Source organism: Lycorma delicatula, chromosome 7 (genome assembly GCF_047948215.1).
Source record: "Lycorma delicatula isolate Av1 chromosome 7, ASM4794821v1, whole genome shotgun sequence".
NCBI lineage: Eukaryota > Metazoa > Arthropoda > Insecta > Hemiptera > Fulgoridae > Lycorma > Lycorma delicatula.
In genome coordinates this window covers 87264852-87279164 of record NC_134461.1, presented here as the reverse complement: position 1 = coordinate 87279164, position 14313 = coordinate 87264852, and the positions used below count along the sequence as shown (strand labels likewise).

At 28.1% G+C, this 14313-nt stretch overlaps 1 protein-coding gene across 5 annotated transcripts in view; it reads left to right on the top strand.

The window, feature by feature from the left end:
* Positions 1 to 14313, top strand: part of LOC142328110 (homeotic protein female sterile-like) — a 147676-nt gene that overhangs the window by 104559 nt on the left and 28804 nt on the right. For all 5 annotated transcript variants that reach the window (XM_075371619.1, XM_075371622.1, XM_075371623.1 and 2 more), the window contains one exon: positions 13298 to 13350. In XM_075371619.1, the coding sequence (XP_075227734.1) occupies positions 13298 to 13350 (53 nt within the window). The remainder of the gene's footprint in view (positions 1 to 13297; positions 13351 to 14313) is intronic.

Here is a 14313-nt window from a genome sequence, read left to right as displayed (position 1 = left end):
TCAGTGACATCTACTACTCAACGATGTGAACTGTTGCCAGTTGTTTCAGTATCACTTTCTTCATAATCTAATAGATTGGTCACTGAAAATTGTCACTCAGATATGCATTTTCATTAACTGGAGATCTAGATCGTTCCATTATTAAAATAGCACAATAAAATATCACAAATCCAGAACAAAACACACCATAAGCAAACTAGCGTGAGATGCACTTAATGTTATAGCATAGCCAAACTAATATGAGGAAACAAAAGAACAAAGAGAGTAATCAATATTTTGATAGATATATTCAATGTGCTACAGCCCAAATACACGATATTGTATTACAAACAGTAAGAACAATTTTTTCTGATAATTAAAAATATTATGCAAAAAACATTTGGTAGTTTTTTTTTATATAATCTTTACTAGATGTCTGGTTACGGACATTGGCACTTTATAGTGTGATAACACCCAATGTCCGTAAAGTGGACATTGGCACTTTGTGCACAGTACTCTCTATGTCCGTAAAAACAGATGTTGGCACTGAAAGGGTTAAAATTTTTATTTTCTCTAGTAAAATTTTATTTTTCTAACATTTTTCCACTATGAGAATGATCACTCGTTACTGGGCGTAATAATAACATCTTTGTTTATTCAGTTAATTGATTGTAAAAATCATCAGTAATTAACTGGAAAAAGTCTGTCTGTTTACCTTGTCTAGGAATAAATACCAGAATTCCTTGTTCTATAAATGTAAATTTTTGTAACATACTTGTGTTTTGCCATTATATTGGTTTGAATTTTGGATCACAGAAGCAGTAGTAATTGCTTGTGCTGGGCATATTACCAATGAAATTTCAATGTCTTGTAAATAATGCAGTAACTCAGTATCATTTAACCTGTTTTTTGAAGAAGAAAGATTGCCTATATTCAAAGAAGGCCTGTAGATTTTTACTAATTTTCATCAACAGTGTTGGAAAGAAAACTGTAAAACCCAAGCTAAACACTATAAAAAGCAATTAGTTAAAACAGTAAGGACACCACATACTTATTAACAACTCTACACAGATTGCTGCCCACGAGAATGAAGTCTTAAATGAAACATGTAATTCTCACTCCAGTCAGAGTGGGCAGCACTATTGCACTGCCAATGCCCTCTGAAGTTCGAAGTAATGTGCAGTCAACCTGTTAGACATATTGCAGTTATGCACTTACATTCATAAGATTTCACCATCCTAAAAACAAAAGTACAGATAAAAAACTAATTAATTAGATAATCAAGTTTTAATGATTACAGCCATATTAATTATGAATGTAAACAATTTGAGGAATCCAACCTTCAGTTACTAGCAACCTGAATGGGGTACTCTTCAGTAAAATTTAACTTAGACCTGATGAATAAGATGATTGATCTCCCCTTAGCTAGTTGTTTAAATCTTAAGCTTACATTGCCTACTTATTAAGTTAGTAAAATTTGTCCATAAATCTTATAACTTTTGTCTTATAACATTTTTGTTTCACTGATTTTAAACTGTTATATAGTCAGCTTGCTGCATAAACTATTAGTGACCCCCCCCCTATCCTTGTGGAATGGAGAATCACTCAGTGCTGCCCTTAAATATTATTGTTACAACAGTGCTCGTTTATTATGTTTTGTTGAATTTTTACTTGTTTTCCATTTTATATATATTTAGAGAATAACTACCTTTCTAAAGGCTATTGTCTAAAAATATAAATTTACAAAAAGCTTCTAGAAACCATCAAGTAGGTAGTTTTACTTGATCTACAAATCTTGCTCTTTATTACACAAATTGTTTCAGCTCCTTGTCCAATTCATAATTTTTGGGCTTCATATATGTATTTATATATTTTTTAATTCTTATTTCTGATCTGCTTTTGATATTTCTATAGACATTAATATTCTCAAATTGCTGTTTTTATTTTAACCCATTGGTCTATGCATAGGTTAATGTTCTACATAGATTTTTCTAGATATATAATATGCGTAATCCAATTTGTGATAATAGATATTTGAGAGAAGAAGTAAACCACATTTATGGAAAAGCTAAAGTAATGTAACCATAGCTTATATTTATGTGGAATAGTGGTGAATAAAGTTTTGTTCTATACTTTTCACATGATCTATAAATTGTAGTCCAAACTTATTATCTTTATCTGTTAATTATTCATCACATTAATTTATTAACATTCAGTGTAATGTTAAAGGATGTATTGATAAAAATTACCATGAGCTACAACTGGATCAAACCTTTATACTCGAGTTCCTCTAAACTACAGTACATATTTTCTGACCCGCAGAACTATAAACATTGTTACCCCCCACTGTCTGAGAGGTTTCACTCTATTACAGTTTTGTGAAAAATTGTTTTTTTAAAATTACCTTTTTATTAATTACGTTTTTGAAAATTTTTAATACACATTTATATCTGATGTTGATCTGACAAATTTTCACAATGATTTTTATTAAAATTAAAACTTCATAAATTGCATGATTTTGTTATGCCTATCAGTTTGACACTATTCTAGTCAAAAATAAAAAACTTTTAGCCCTTCCTTTCTCCGTATGACAGTTTTCATATCATAGTTTTAATTGCTTGTATACTTAAGTTATTCATTAATATTTTTTTTGTATATGTATCATGTAAATTTTTAGAAATCTGTTTTACGTCCCATATTTTCCTTGATTTAGTTACTGATTTTATTATGTGATTAATTTCACTCATTTCATGTTTTATATATATCTGCTATTCTCTAATAAAGTTTATTTATTTAACATTGATCCACCATGAAAATTTTCATTAAAACAGATTCATTATTAGATGTTATGATGGAGTTAAATTGTTTGCATTTCACTTTTTTAGTAATAAATAGCAAGAATGATTTTTCCTGAGATATACATTTTATCCGTATTCTAGTAAATTGTAGGAAAATTTTAGGATTGTATAGTAAATATGTTGTGAAATGGTTTGGTTCATATCATATGTGGCTAGATATGTTTTGATTCATATAATTTCATTACAAGTTTTTTGAATTTCAATTTTTGTATAGAAATTTTTGCAATGCACACTTTTTGATTATAAAATTCATATCTCAATGGAAAACAGCCTGTATTTAAACAATTGTCTCACATTTTTATTGTATGTAAGTGCACTCATGAAGTACTTAGTGGTAATGTAGACTATGATTGTAATCACAGTCATTGGAGTGTAAACTTGTATGTGCCTTGCAAATATAAAATAACATTTTATATTACTAATTAGTTGTAAATGTAAGAAACAGGTTTACATCATTTCAGAATTTTCAGTAAGTTATGTGCTTAACCCCCATAGAGTAGTAGTTACATCAATTTTTAGAAATGTTTTTTTTAGTAAAAGTTAATAAAACATTTGTACAATTTTTCACTAGCTGATTTAAAAATGAACTAATACAAATGCTTCAAACTGAATAGCTTGGTTTGTTGTTCATTACCTGGTTTGCCTTGTTACTCCCATTATGTTCTTAGAAAATAATTAAATATGATAAAATCAAAACTGAATTCAATTTTGAAATACTATTAATGTAAATATCAATTTTCTGTGTTATTGAAAGACAAATTAATGTCAATAAAGGAGGATGCAGTATCCCTAGTCAGAATTTTAAATTGTATTAATTGTTAAAATCATAAGAAAAGAATTGAGAAAGTGCAAAGTCATAGGGGAGAAAAAGAAAGTATATACAGAGTTAAAAGTATGGAAACCCCTCAACAGCTTCAAAACTGTTCCTGATGGAATACTTTAACTTTTAGGATAAGGTATCATTCAATTACTTTACAAAGGTAAAGTATTTCAAACTGAAATAGAATTCCATTGTTTTCTTAGGGAGTGCCCCAGGGGTTTTAACTTTTATATTTTAAATAGTAACACCCTTTATGGGATAAATCATTTATTTTAAAGATCTCTTTAAAACAAGAAAAATGTTATAAATAAAAAGTTATGGTATGATGTCCCCAAAATGGTGGCGGGATAAGTTTTGATTTTAAAAAAATACATTGATGATTTAAGGAACTGTTATTGCAAATAAATAAATTTATTAAGCATAACCTTTGCTTATTTACGTACATTCCATTCTAATAAATGCTCGAAATGTCCTCGGTTGTAAAAGGATGATACTGCATTATTCAATGATTCCCTAGTGACAATTTGTGCTGATTCTTGAATTCTGTTTTGTAAATCTTCAATACCTTGAGGCTTATTATGATAAACAATACTTTAAGCGGCCTGATAGAAAGTAATCCAATGGTAACAAGTCGAGTAACTTGCTGGCCATTCTGTCTTCCAGGAAAAAATGCATTTAAAATTTTATGTACCTGAAGACTGAAATCAGGCGGGGCACCATCTTGTTGAAACCAAATGTTTTGGAAGTTGGGGCCAACAATGTTTGGAATGATACAGTCAAGAAGCAAAGCCTAACATTTCATTGGGTTTAAAATTTCCATAAATAAATATAGGCCCTATCATTGTCGCAATAAAAATACCTGCCCATATATTTACTTTGACTGGATACTGTGTATTTGCCTCATGATACCAGTGTGGCTTATTATTTGTCCAGTATTGACAATAATGGTGACTTACATTGCCATTTTAATAAAATGTGGCCTCGTATTAATTAGGTCATATTTAATAAAATGTGGCCTTTGTTTAATAAATTAAGATCTACACAAATACTGTTCATCATAATTTCAAAACCTTTTCAAGTTTTCAATCATAGTAATTTTCATTAAGTTCTTGAATCTTGAAGGGTTTGAAATTTTCACTTTTCAATGTTTGAATCACTGAACTTTGATTAATGTTATGTTCTCGTGCTGCTCGAGTCAAATGAAGATTCTCTATAAATTCTTGCATAATTTATAACAATTTGTTATTTGTTACAGATTTAGGCGTCCCTGGTTTTCTCCTATTATTGATGCTCCCTGTTTCTTCAAATTGTGTGATGGTTTTTGACACTGTAGCTTTTGAAATAGGGTTAAAATTATTAAATATTGCAATGAACAATTCACAAGCTTCATTATATGATATAACTCTTATCACCAAAACCTCTCATCATTAGAAGTGAGATCCTATCCTGTTCACCAAGTGACATGTTGATAGCAATATTAGCAGGTAGCACAGAAAGGAAATAATTCAGTAAAAAACAAATACAGAAACGGTAAAAAAGATGTAAATAACAAAAGTGGCTTACGAACGTGGTATAGGTAAACAAAATCATTAGCCAACTGATCACAAGAAACTTTGCAGTAGTAATGAAACACTCTTATTATACAACAATGAAGTAAGTTCATTTTTGCAACAATGGTAAGAGACCATCAATAATCAGCATGATTAGGTGACAATATTTTTATTTATTTGCTCATTAAATTGGAACAAAAACAATTTTTTGTTATAAAATGAAAGTTTTTAATTTTCTAACATTAATTTTTAAAATAAAATTTTAATTAAAGTAGATTAAGTTTTAATTTAATTTACTTTAATTTCTTTTTATTTAATTTTATTATTTGTACTTATTAAATTGAATTTTCAAAATCCAAACTATTCTGCCGCCATTTTGGTTTCAGACATCTTACCAACTTTTTATTTATACCATTTTTCTTGTCTTAAAGAGACCTTCAAATGATGTATCACAAAAAGGGTGTTACGTTTAAAATATTTGAGTTACAACCCCTATGCCACCCTCCCCCCCAAGAAGTGGTTGAAATTCTATTTCTTGTCACAAGGTAAACTAGTTGACTGATAACCTTATTGTAAAAGTTACAGTATTCTATCAGGAACAGTTTTAATGTTGTTGAAGAGTTGCATACTTTTGACTTACCTGTGTACTGTGATTAATCCTTAAGTTTAAAATGCATAATGCAAGTTCAATGAAATTCATTTTCACTATATTCAGGCTGGTTTCAAGAATTCCATAATTTTTCTAAGAGCTTACAAAAAATTATCTGAAAAAAAATTAGAATTTTTTACACTTTTATGCAAGTATACTATCTTTAAAATCTATTATGTAATAGTTTTTCATAATTTCAATGAACAGAATAGAAAAAAATTATGAAGGAAAGAAGAATTTTGGTTAAAGTTGCTGGAAATCAGTTTGTATGATAGAAACAGTTCTAGTTGCCTCGGTGTTCCACAGCATTACAGCTGTAGTATCAGATACAAGGTCAGTGCTATATTATATGATTATATAAAATTTCTATACTTTTTTACTTAAACAGATGACTTAAATCGCCATTAGTTTGATTAAATAGTTATCTTCACGACTGTTTTTCCATCTTGTTAATTGAAACTGTGTAAATGTTATTAAAACACCTAAGTCCAAAACAAAGATTTATAGTTTTCTGAAGAGTAACTCTTATCAAGAGATGAACACAAAGTAAAGGTTGTTGTTAATTCTACTAAAAAAAATATTAATATTTGTACAAATATGTTTACCACTTCTGTAACAAAATTGTGGAACATTAAAATTGTAGATTGATAAAACAGAGAACTTTTTGTATATAATCTACTGTGAACCTTACAAGTAAATTAAAATTCAGTTATAGCTTAGAAAAGAAAAAGGTTCCGTATGGTACAAAACTCAATCACTTCCATGATGTAATTTTTAAGATATAAAGGCTTTCTTCGAAGTTAAATTCTTACTTTTTATTTTTACATGTTCTGTGTAGTTAAACTTACTCCTGCAGATTATCATGCTGGATAAGTTAATACCATTTTTTCTTTTTTTTAACTTACTCTTTTTTGTTTAAAACTGTTAAATCGTAGAATAAAACCCTGAAATTATTTCTTATTGCTAGTTTTCTTTCTTTTAATGTTTATTAAACTTATACATATACAATAAGTCATGCATTTTCATTATATAAACAATTATATGACCTATAAAGTTGTTTTTCTTTTTTAATAAGGCATAAAGCAAAATTTTGATCGTTTTGAGTCAATAAGTTTCCTTACTCGAGTATTTTAATATAATCACTCTCTTAGTTAATGCATTTGTCTGCAGGCAAAACCATATCTGCAGAATATGAGAATTTGTAGTTATTTATACGCTAAATAACATTAGAATGCATCAATTCACACCATGGATTGAGATTTTGTTTCAGGAAATAATGGTAATCTATGTTTTATCCACAATAGTTACTCAATCCAAGAATTCATTACCTTCTTTAAATCAGAAGAGATGAGTGAGAACACACCAATATAGTTTTCTTGGGTTCCTCTGTCATTTGCCAAAGGATCCACCTGCTGCATACCTTAAACAATCATGAACTATGACCCAGATTGTACAATTGGAATCATAGTATTATTTGGTAATTACCATACAGATTTTTTGTTGCCTAGATAAGATCTGATAATGCAAAAGGACACCTACTTTTTAGTTTTGTCTGTTAATTGTGAATTTAAATGGTTATGAAATTCATGACATCGGTGATATGTCTGCTGTACATTCTTGTACTTACATTTTAAATATTTTCTTTTAGGTACAAGTTAATAGTACTTGTCCATCAAATGTGAAAGTTAATGCTATTAATTCGTTCAAACTGAACATATCAAAAACAATATTAGTTGTAAAAAAGAATTTAGGTTGGTTGTTCTAATCATGCTTGCCTTTTTTATAATTTAGATTCAAATATTTATTAAAAGAATCATAGTGAATAAGCTGACTTAGTCTTAGGATTACTTATATGTAGATTAATGGTTATTGTCAGCATTCATTCATTTAGCATTATTTATCTGGATTTCTTTTTCTTTAACTACAGAAGTTTTGCAACTTATAATCCAGTCGTAGTTAAGATTGTTTTTGCTTTGCCCAGACTGCTTACATTTTTTTCTTTATATGATGAAATTTTATCTGATTCATCAATCTCTTCATCTGAAATCATCTTATATATATTTTCTTGGTTACCTGTAATTTTAATATCTGTCTGTGCATTTTATAATGCCTAAGCCATCGTAATCTGCAATCTTAGCTATTGGCCAAAATTTCCGGAACTATTTTTCTATCATACACCCACTGATTTCTAAATATATCTTTCTACTTTTTTTTTTTAAATTTTATTCTTACAAGAGGAACAATCTCTGTTAAAGTTCAGCATTCAGCGGTTGGTCTTACCAATCTTAAACTAACCATTTCTGAGATGTTAATATTGATAGATTCCTGTTGACCATCATTTACCACAATAACATAGTATACTCAAATGAAGTTAAAAGTAATTTTTGAACTAGAGGTTCTTTGAGCATTAAGAAGGCTGCATGGCTGGTCACTCCACCAGCAAGTTTTTGTTCATGCACTATATTTATAAAATAATTTTTTCCCCTAGAATTTGTTCTTTATCTTCTAAGTTGGCCATGTTTAAGTTCTGTGTCACAACTATAACCAAGTTTGTTCTCTGTTCCAATAAAATGACACAGCTCTTAAATTCTGTATGTCTTAAGAAGAGGGCTTGTATTGAGCCATACAATAATTTCCCAATCTAAGATAATGATCAGTACATTAAGAAGATTGATTTCTAATAAAAGAAATTGCAGTTATATTTGGAAAACATAACAAGGAAAATAAAATTAGGTATTGTAACATATTATCATGTTCATTCATAATTTTGATTATCTTTTCATAGGAATTTAGTGAATTTGTTAAGATAAATATGTAGTTCAATAGTTATACGTATGAAAATTGCCTGAAAAAGTGTGGGAGTCTTGAAGAATTGTTAAGAAGTTTGAATGGACACTAAAGTAAGTATTTAATAAAGAGGTGATAACAGTAAATGTGCCCATATATTTCCTTAATTCTATTGCCATTATTATTAAATGCAATTTTTTAAAATTTTAAATAATGCTACAGGGAAAGTTCATTATAAGAATATTGTTGATTTGATATCAAATTTAATAGAATAATCATAAATTAAAGATACAGTACTAATTATCAAATTTTTTATAAAGGAAAATGTTGGATCGGTTTGTTTCCTTATTTATTATAATTTCATATAATATACTATGAATAATAGAACTGAATGTCCAAAAGTGACAACAAAAAAGGTTCAGGAATATTAAAAAGATGTTTTTCTTTCTTTTAAAATTCTTTTTCTTAAAAGTTTGTGGTGCTATGGTATATAGCATCATTAATGTGACTGTTATTGTTATTTTAATCCAATTATATATAATATTGTATTGTAATTCTGTGTTTATGAACTAAAATCGTAAATATAACTGCTGCAACAAATGATCCAGTGTGACCCTTCACTTAGTGTATACAGCTAGGCAGCACTAAAAAATATATTTTCAGCCAAAACCATTAACACGGGTGAATATTGACTACTGTAATTATCTGCTCTTTAGTTCATATTATCTGTTTTTTTCTTTTCATTTACTCATTCAAATTTTATATCTATTCTCCATGAAAAGTTTAAAAACGCACTTATCAAAATTTACTATAAAATACACCTTTTAATTAACTCAGTTTGTGACACATTTTTAAATTTTATTAAAACCTTCCTCTTACTATTCTATTGGTTTAAAATGGATAACAATTGAGTAACAGTTTGAATGTGGTAACAATTCTACTTTCTGTTTCAACCAAAAATTTTAGATTTAAGATGATATGCAAAATTTAAAGATCTTAATTGACCTAAACATCAAAAACTTGACATGTCAACAGTTTCTGATGTGAAAAATTGCATCAGTTTTTGATTTATATATTAATTGATAAAGAATTTAAAAAGTTCACATTCTAAAACTGAATATATTTTCTATCTTTGGTAAAAATATGGAATAAATTAATTTATAATATCTAAATAAGCACAAACAAAAGAAGCACTAATTCTTTGTATTATATAATGTTTACATATGAATATGATTCCTTTGCCTGTTAAATAATAATAAAATATATATAATCTTTAGCTTAAAGTGTTATACTATCATATTTGTTTACAGTTTCGTTATTTTTTTATAAATCTCACTTTTCTGTTTTATGTTGACACTGACCTTAGTGTTACTTTAACATTTCCATTTAAAAAAAAAAAATTGTGTAAGGGAAGTACATCCTCCATTTTAATTTATATTTGAAAGTATTATGATGACCTCCCATATGCTTCTACATACATTTTAATGAGATTGAAATTTTAATGAGATGAAAAGACCTGCTGATCTAGAAGCTACATTCTTCACCAACTGGCCAGCCATTCTTTAATCTGTAAAAATTTGTACATTTTATCATACACATAAAGGAAATGCACTGAGCAGAATATTATTAAAATGTATATTTGCACTAAAAAAATCTTCTTAAAGTAAAATAATCTGTAAGAATGAGATTGAATTTAATGATTGTATTTAAGATTTTTTATGTATTTAGTAGATTAGAAGGCCCAACTAATTTTACTCGAGTAAACATCACACCTCCAGCATATGGAATTTTGTTTTATATTTACAGAAACATTTCCTTGATCAGAGTTGTAAAGTTCACCCTTGAAAAAATTCTAAAGATTTTCACATTCCTTAGCCTACTCTAGTGGACATCTACCAAACCCACAGAATACTCTAGGGAAGAGGGATAAAAATAATAGGAAGGAATGGAGAAAGAGATGGTCCTACCCACAGAGAGACTATGAAATAATGAAAAACCCACCAGAAGGACTCCTTAGGTAGTATCTTTGAGCAGTTGATGCCCATTACCCACAGCTTCATGGGAAATTGGGGTATCAGTACCTCAAATAGCCGTAGCACATTACTAATCAATAACTTTTTATCTGCCAGCTGAAATGTACACTGATTTAGCTATTCTAGAAGACTAAACCATTCAGCCAAAGACAGGGGCTGTATCATATAGAATTCTGTGTATACTGTTGGAAGATTACAAATCCCATTTTCTTCTGGTAATCTATATGCTTAAAATAGTTTTTTTTTTTTTTTTATAAAAGTTAATAAATTATACAAAAAAGAATAGATTTATCCATACAAAAGAGATCATGTTAATCATTACCATCCTGATCATAAGAATATCAGTTAAATAGCTTCATGGCCAATTTGTGTAATGGTTGTATATGATCCATTCTTTTTTTCAGTTCTTCACATATTTTGAAACTGTCATCTTTGAAGAAATTTAAAAAAAAGTCTGGGAAGCTCATGAGTCATAACGCATAAAATATAAATGTTTATAAGATCAATTTTAGAACTATTTTTTTCATTTTAACATGACCATTTTTTATCAGTAGCATGATACACGAAATAATTTTTAAAAAAACTAATATTTATTTCCTTCACTAGTGTAAATAAATCCTTGATTTTTGTCTTAGATTTTACAATTTACATGGGGAACTAAAATATTAATGCTATCTCTTGACATTGAATTGGGACACTAAATCCAAGTTTTCTGTATATAGAACTAGTTGTGAATGCATGAAGATTTTTGTTACATGACTGTTCTGTCTACTCTTTTCTGCCCAGTTAAAACCAACTCTTATCCTTAAAATTAATATGATTCACACTTACAGTGCTATTACAGTTAGGTAGTAAATATCATAAATATTTTTTACTTATTAATTATAAGCCTAAACAACATAGTTTCTGGCTTCAGGATAATGGATTTTATTTTCATTTTACTGTAAGACCATATTAATCCTTAAAATCTAGAAAAGAAATGTACTGTTTTGTTAATTAATAAGTATTTCAAATACCCCAAAGTTTAGCAGTCTCAGGCTTTGAGTAGAGTTTTTTATTATTTAAAAGTATGTTTTTAGAATACTTATTAATATTTTTGTCAAATTCAGTGGATACAGTATGAAATACTCATGGTTTGTATCTAAAGGTGATTGTAATTTATTATAAAAATGAAAAAAACGAAAGAATCAAGACAAGAATTTTCCAGGTAAGTTTTTTACCTGGCCTGAATTATATGTCTAATTTTAATCTATTGAAAGCATTAAATAATGATTTTTATAATAGCTTCAAAAGTTGAGTTTCAAAATTGTATCCATAAGTTTCACCTCATGCTGGACAAATTTACTTTGAACGATATAGTGCCTTCAAAACCTAAAATTCTTACAAAAAACAAAATGAATAAATTAAGTGCTTTGGTCATCATTAGTTACCCACTGAGTTGAGGATGTGTGTAATGCATTATTTCCCACAGAAACTTAATTATTCTTATGTTATCTGTTAACAGTATTTTTTTATGATTAATAAATGTAAATCATCTGAGATACAAGTGAGATCAGTCTGAGTTGCTTTCTCGGAGTTTAATGATGTTCATTTTACAGTCAGTCCTTTTTTTTTTACTGAACAGAGCAAAGGTATCACTTATAGTGCTGAACATTACCTGCCCAAGTGGACTTGGTGTGATTATATGCATTATTATACTCTGTGAAGTGAAGAAGGCAATGGTAAATCACTCTACTCTTCAGTAAGCCTGGCTTATAAATGGTTTTTGTTCTTGGTAGTGACTTTGTTTTACATATGCTCATCTACAACCATTATAGCTATGGCACTTGATTAATGTTCATGGCTATTACCTACTAATAAATTGCAAATTCTTGTGTGATCTGAAACAAATTTATTAAAATATGTGTCTGACACTTTATCTTTAATTTTACTAGTCAGTCTCCAATGTGCTAATTCTAAATGTTCCTGTTGCAGAACCATGAATTTGTAAGGTGTCATTAAAATGTCTTAATCAGAATCCTGTGTATTGTTATCCAAGTTATATCAGAAGATGAATTCATAAATAGAATAGAATGAATTGTATAGTATAAATTTCTCTAATTATTTGAAGGCATTTTCATTTTTAAACCTTATATTATTTAGAACATTTTTATTTTTATTAGCGTAGCAATAGCTTTTGTATATTGTATTTCCTTTCAAGGTAAGTTAAATTATTTGTATGTGAAAATGATTGTTGCATTCTGATTTTGGGTATTTTTATTCTTTTTTAAAGTGTAGATTAAGTTTCATAACCTGCCTGCAAATTGTGTTTTACATTTAATGATAAAGACTGGCACTTAATATTCATTTTAAAAATGCTTTGTAAATAAATTAAATCAGGATCAACTGCTGTATTTGTTCCTAATATAGTCTAGCATTTTTTTTTTACTTTTTAAGTATATTTATATTTATCAAATGCTACTTTACTGCATAGATGTTGACTTATTCTTCATGATCTGTTTTTATTAGTCCAAATTTACAACCAGTTTTTTTTTTATAAGATATAAATTAATTTTTATCTGATTTTATGGTAATTGATGATCTAGGCATTATAAAGAAGTTTTTTCTTAATTTATTTATAGGAAGAAGTGGGCGACCTCCTCGCAAGAAAAATAAGAAAACATCAAATCATGTGGTAAGTATTGTTAATATTATAGGTTATTTTTAAGTATTTAGTTCACAAATTGGAATTTTTTCCATTGAATCTTTCTTAATAAAAATCAGCATTTTCTGTAATGCAATATGCCTGGAACATTGAAGTGAAGATAATGAAATAACTTTATAATAAAGTGTTCATTTAAATCAGGTTTTTTATGAGGTACCAAGTAGTTAAAACTAGCATTCAGTTATTTAACAAAATAACTTATCTCTGTCATTCAAATTGTCTACACTAATTGCCTGTTATTTAGCGGTAGGAGTGTTAACTAAGGATTGAAATTTTTTTTTTAATTTATTGATTGTGGTCACTATTACAATATGCAATTACATTAAATCCAAAAAAAGTGTTAATTGTCATTAGAAGGTTGTATTGTGGCAACATATGCCTGGGTCCAATATAATGTAATTAAAATTTTGATAACTTCCCCTATCTTGTTAATATCTGACATCAGTACCATCAACAATAAAATCAAACCAATAATTTTTTACTTTCTGAGAAGTATAATTATATCCAGCTCTCCTTTTACAATAAAATTTTCCTAACTGTAAATCATCCACCTCAACAAATAATGTGTACTATTCATCACTTGATTAATAAATTACAACAAATTTTGAACACTTCCCTGTGGTTAAATATTATCTCTACCCTATGCATTCTCCTTTTGGTATACTTAAATTTAATCTTAAAAAATTCTTTACTTGTACACAAATCACAATGGCATATGATCTCTTTCATTTTTTTTACTTCACGTTCATGAAATACCATCAACAATGTTTATTTTCTCTTAACAATTCTATAATTTTCAAAGATGTATCAGCAAATAGTCCATTGTATGATCAAAAAATAAACACTAAAAATGATTATAATTTCAGAAATAATTATTTTTAGTAATTTTTTATTTTGATTATTTTAAAAACTGATTTTTTGCTTTTTCTGTTT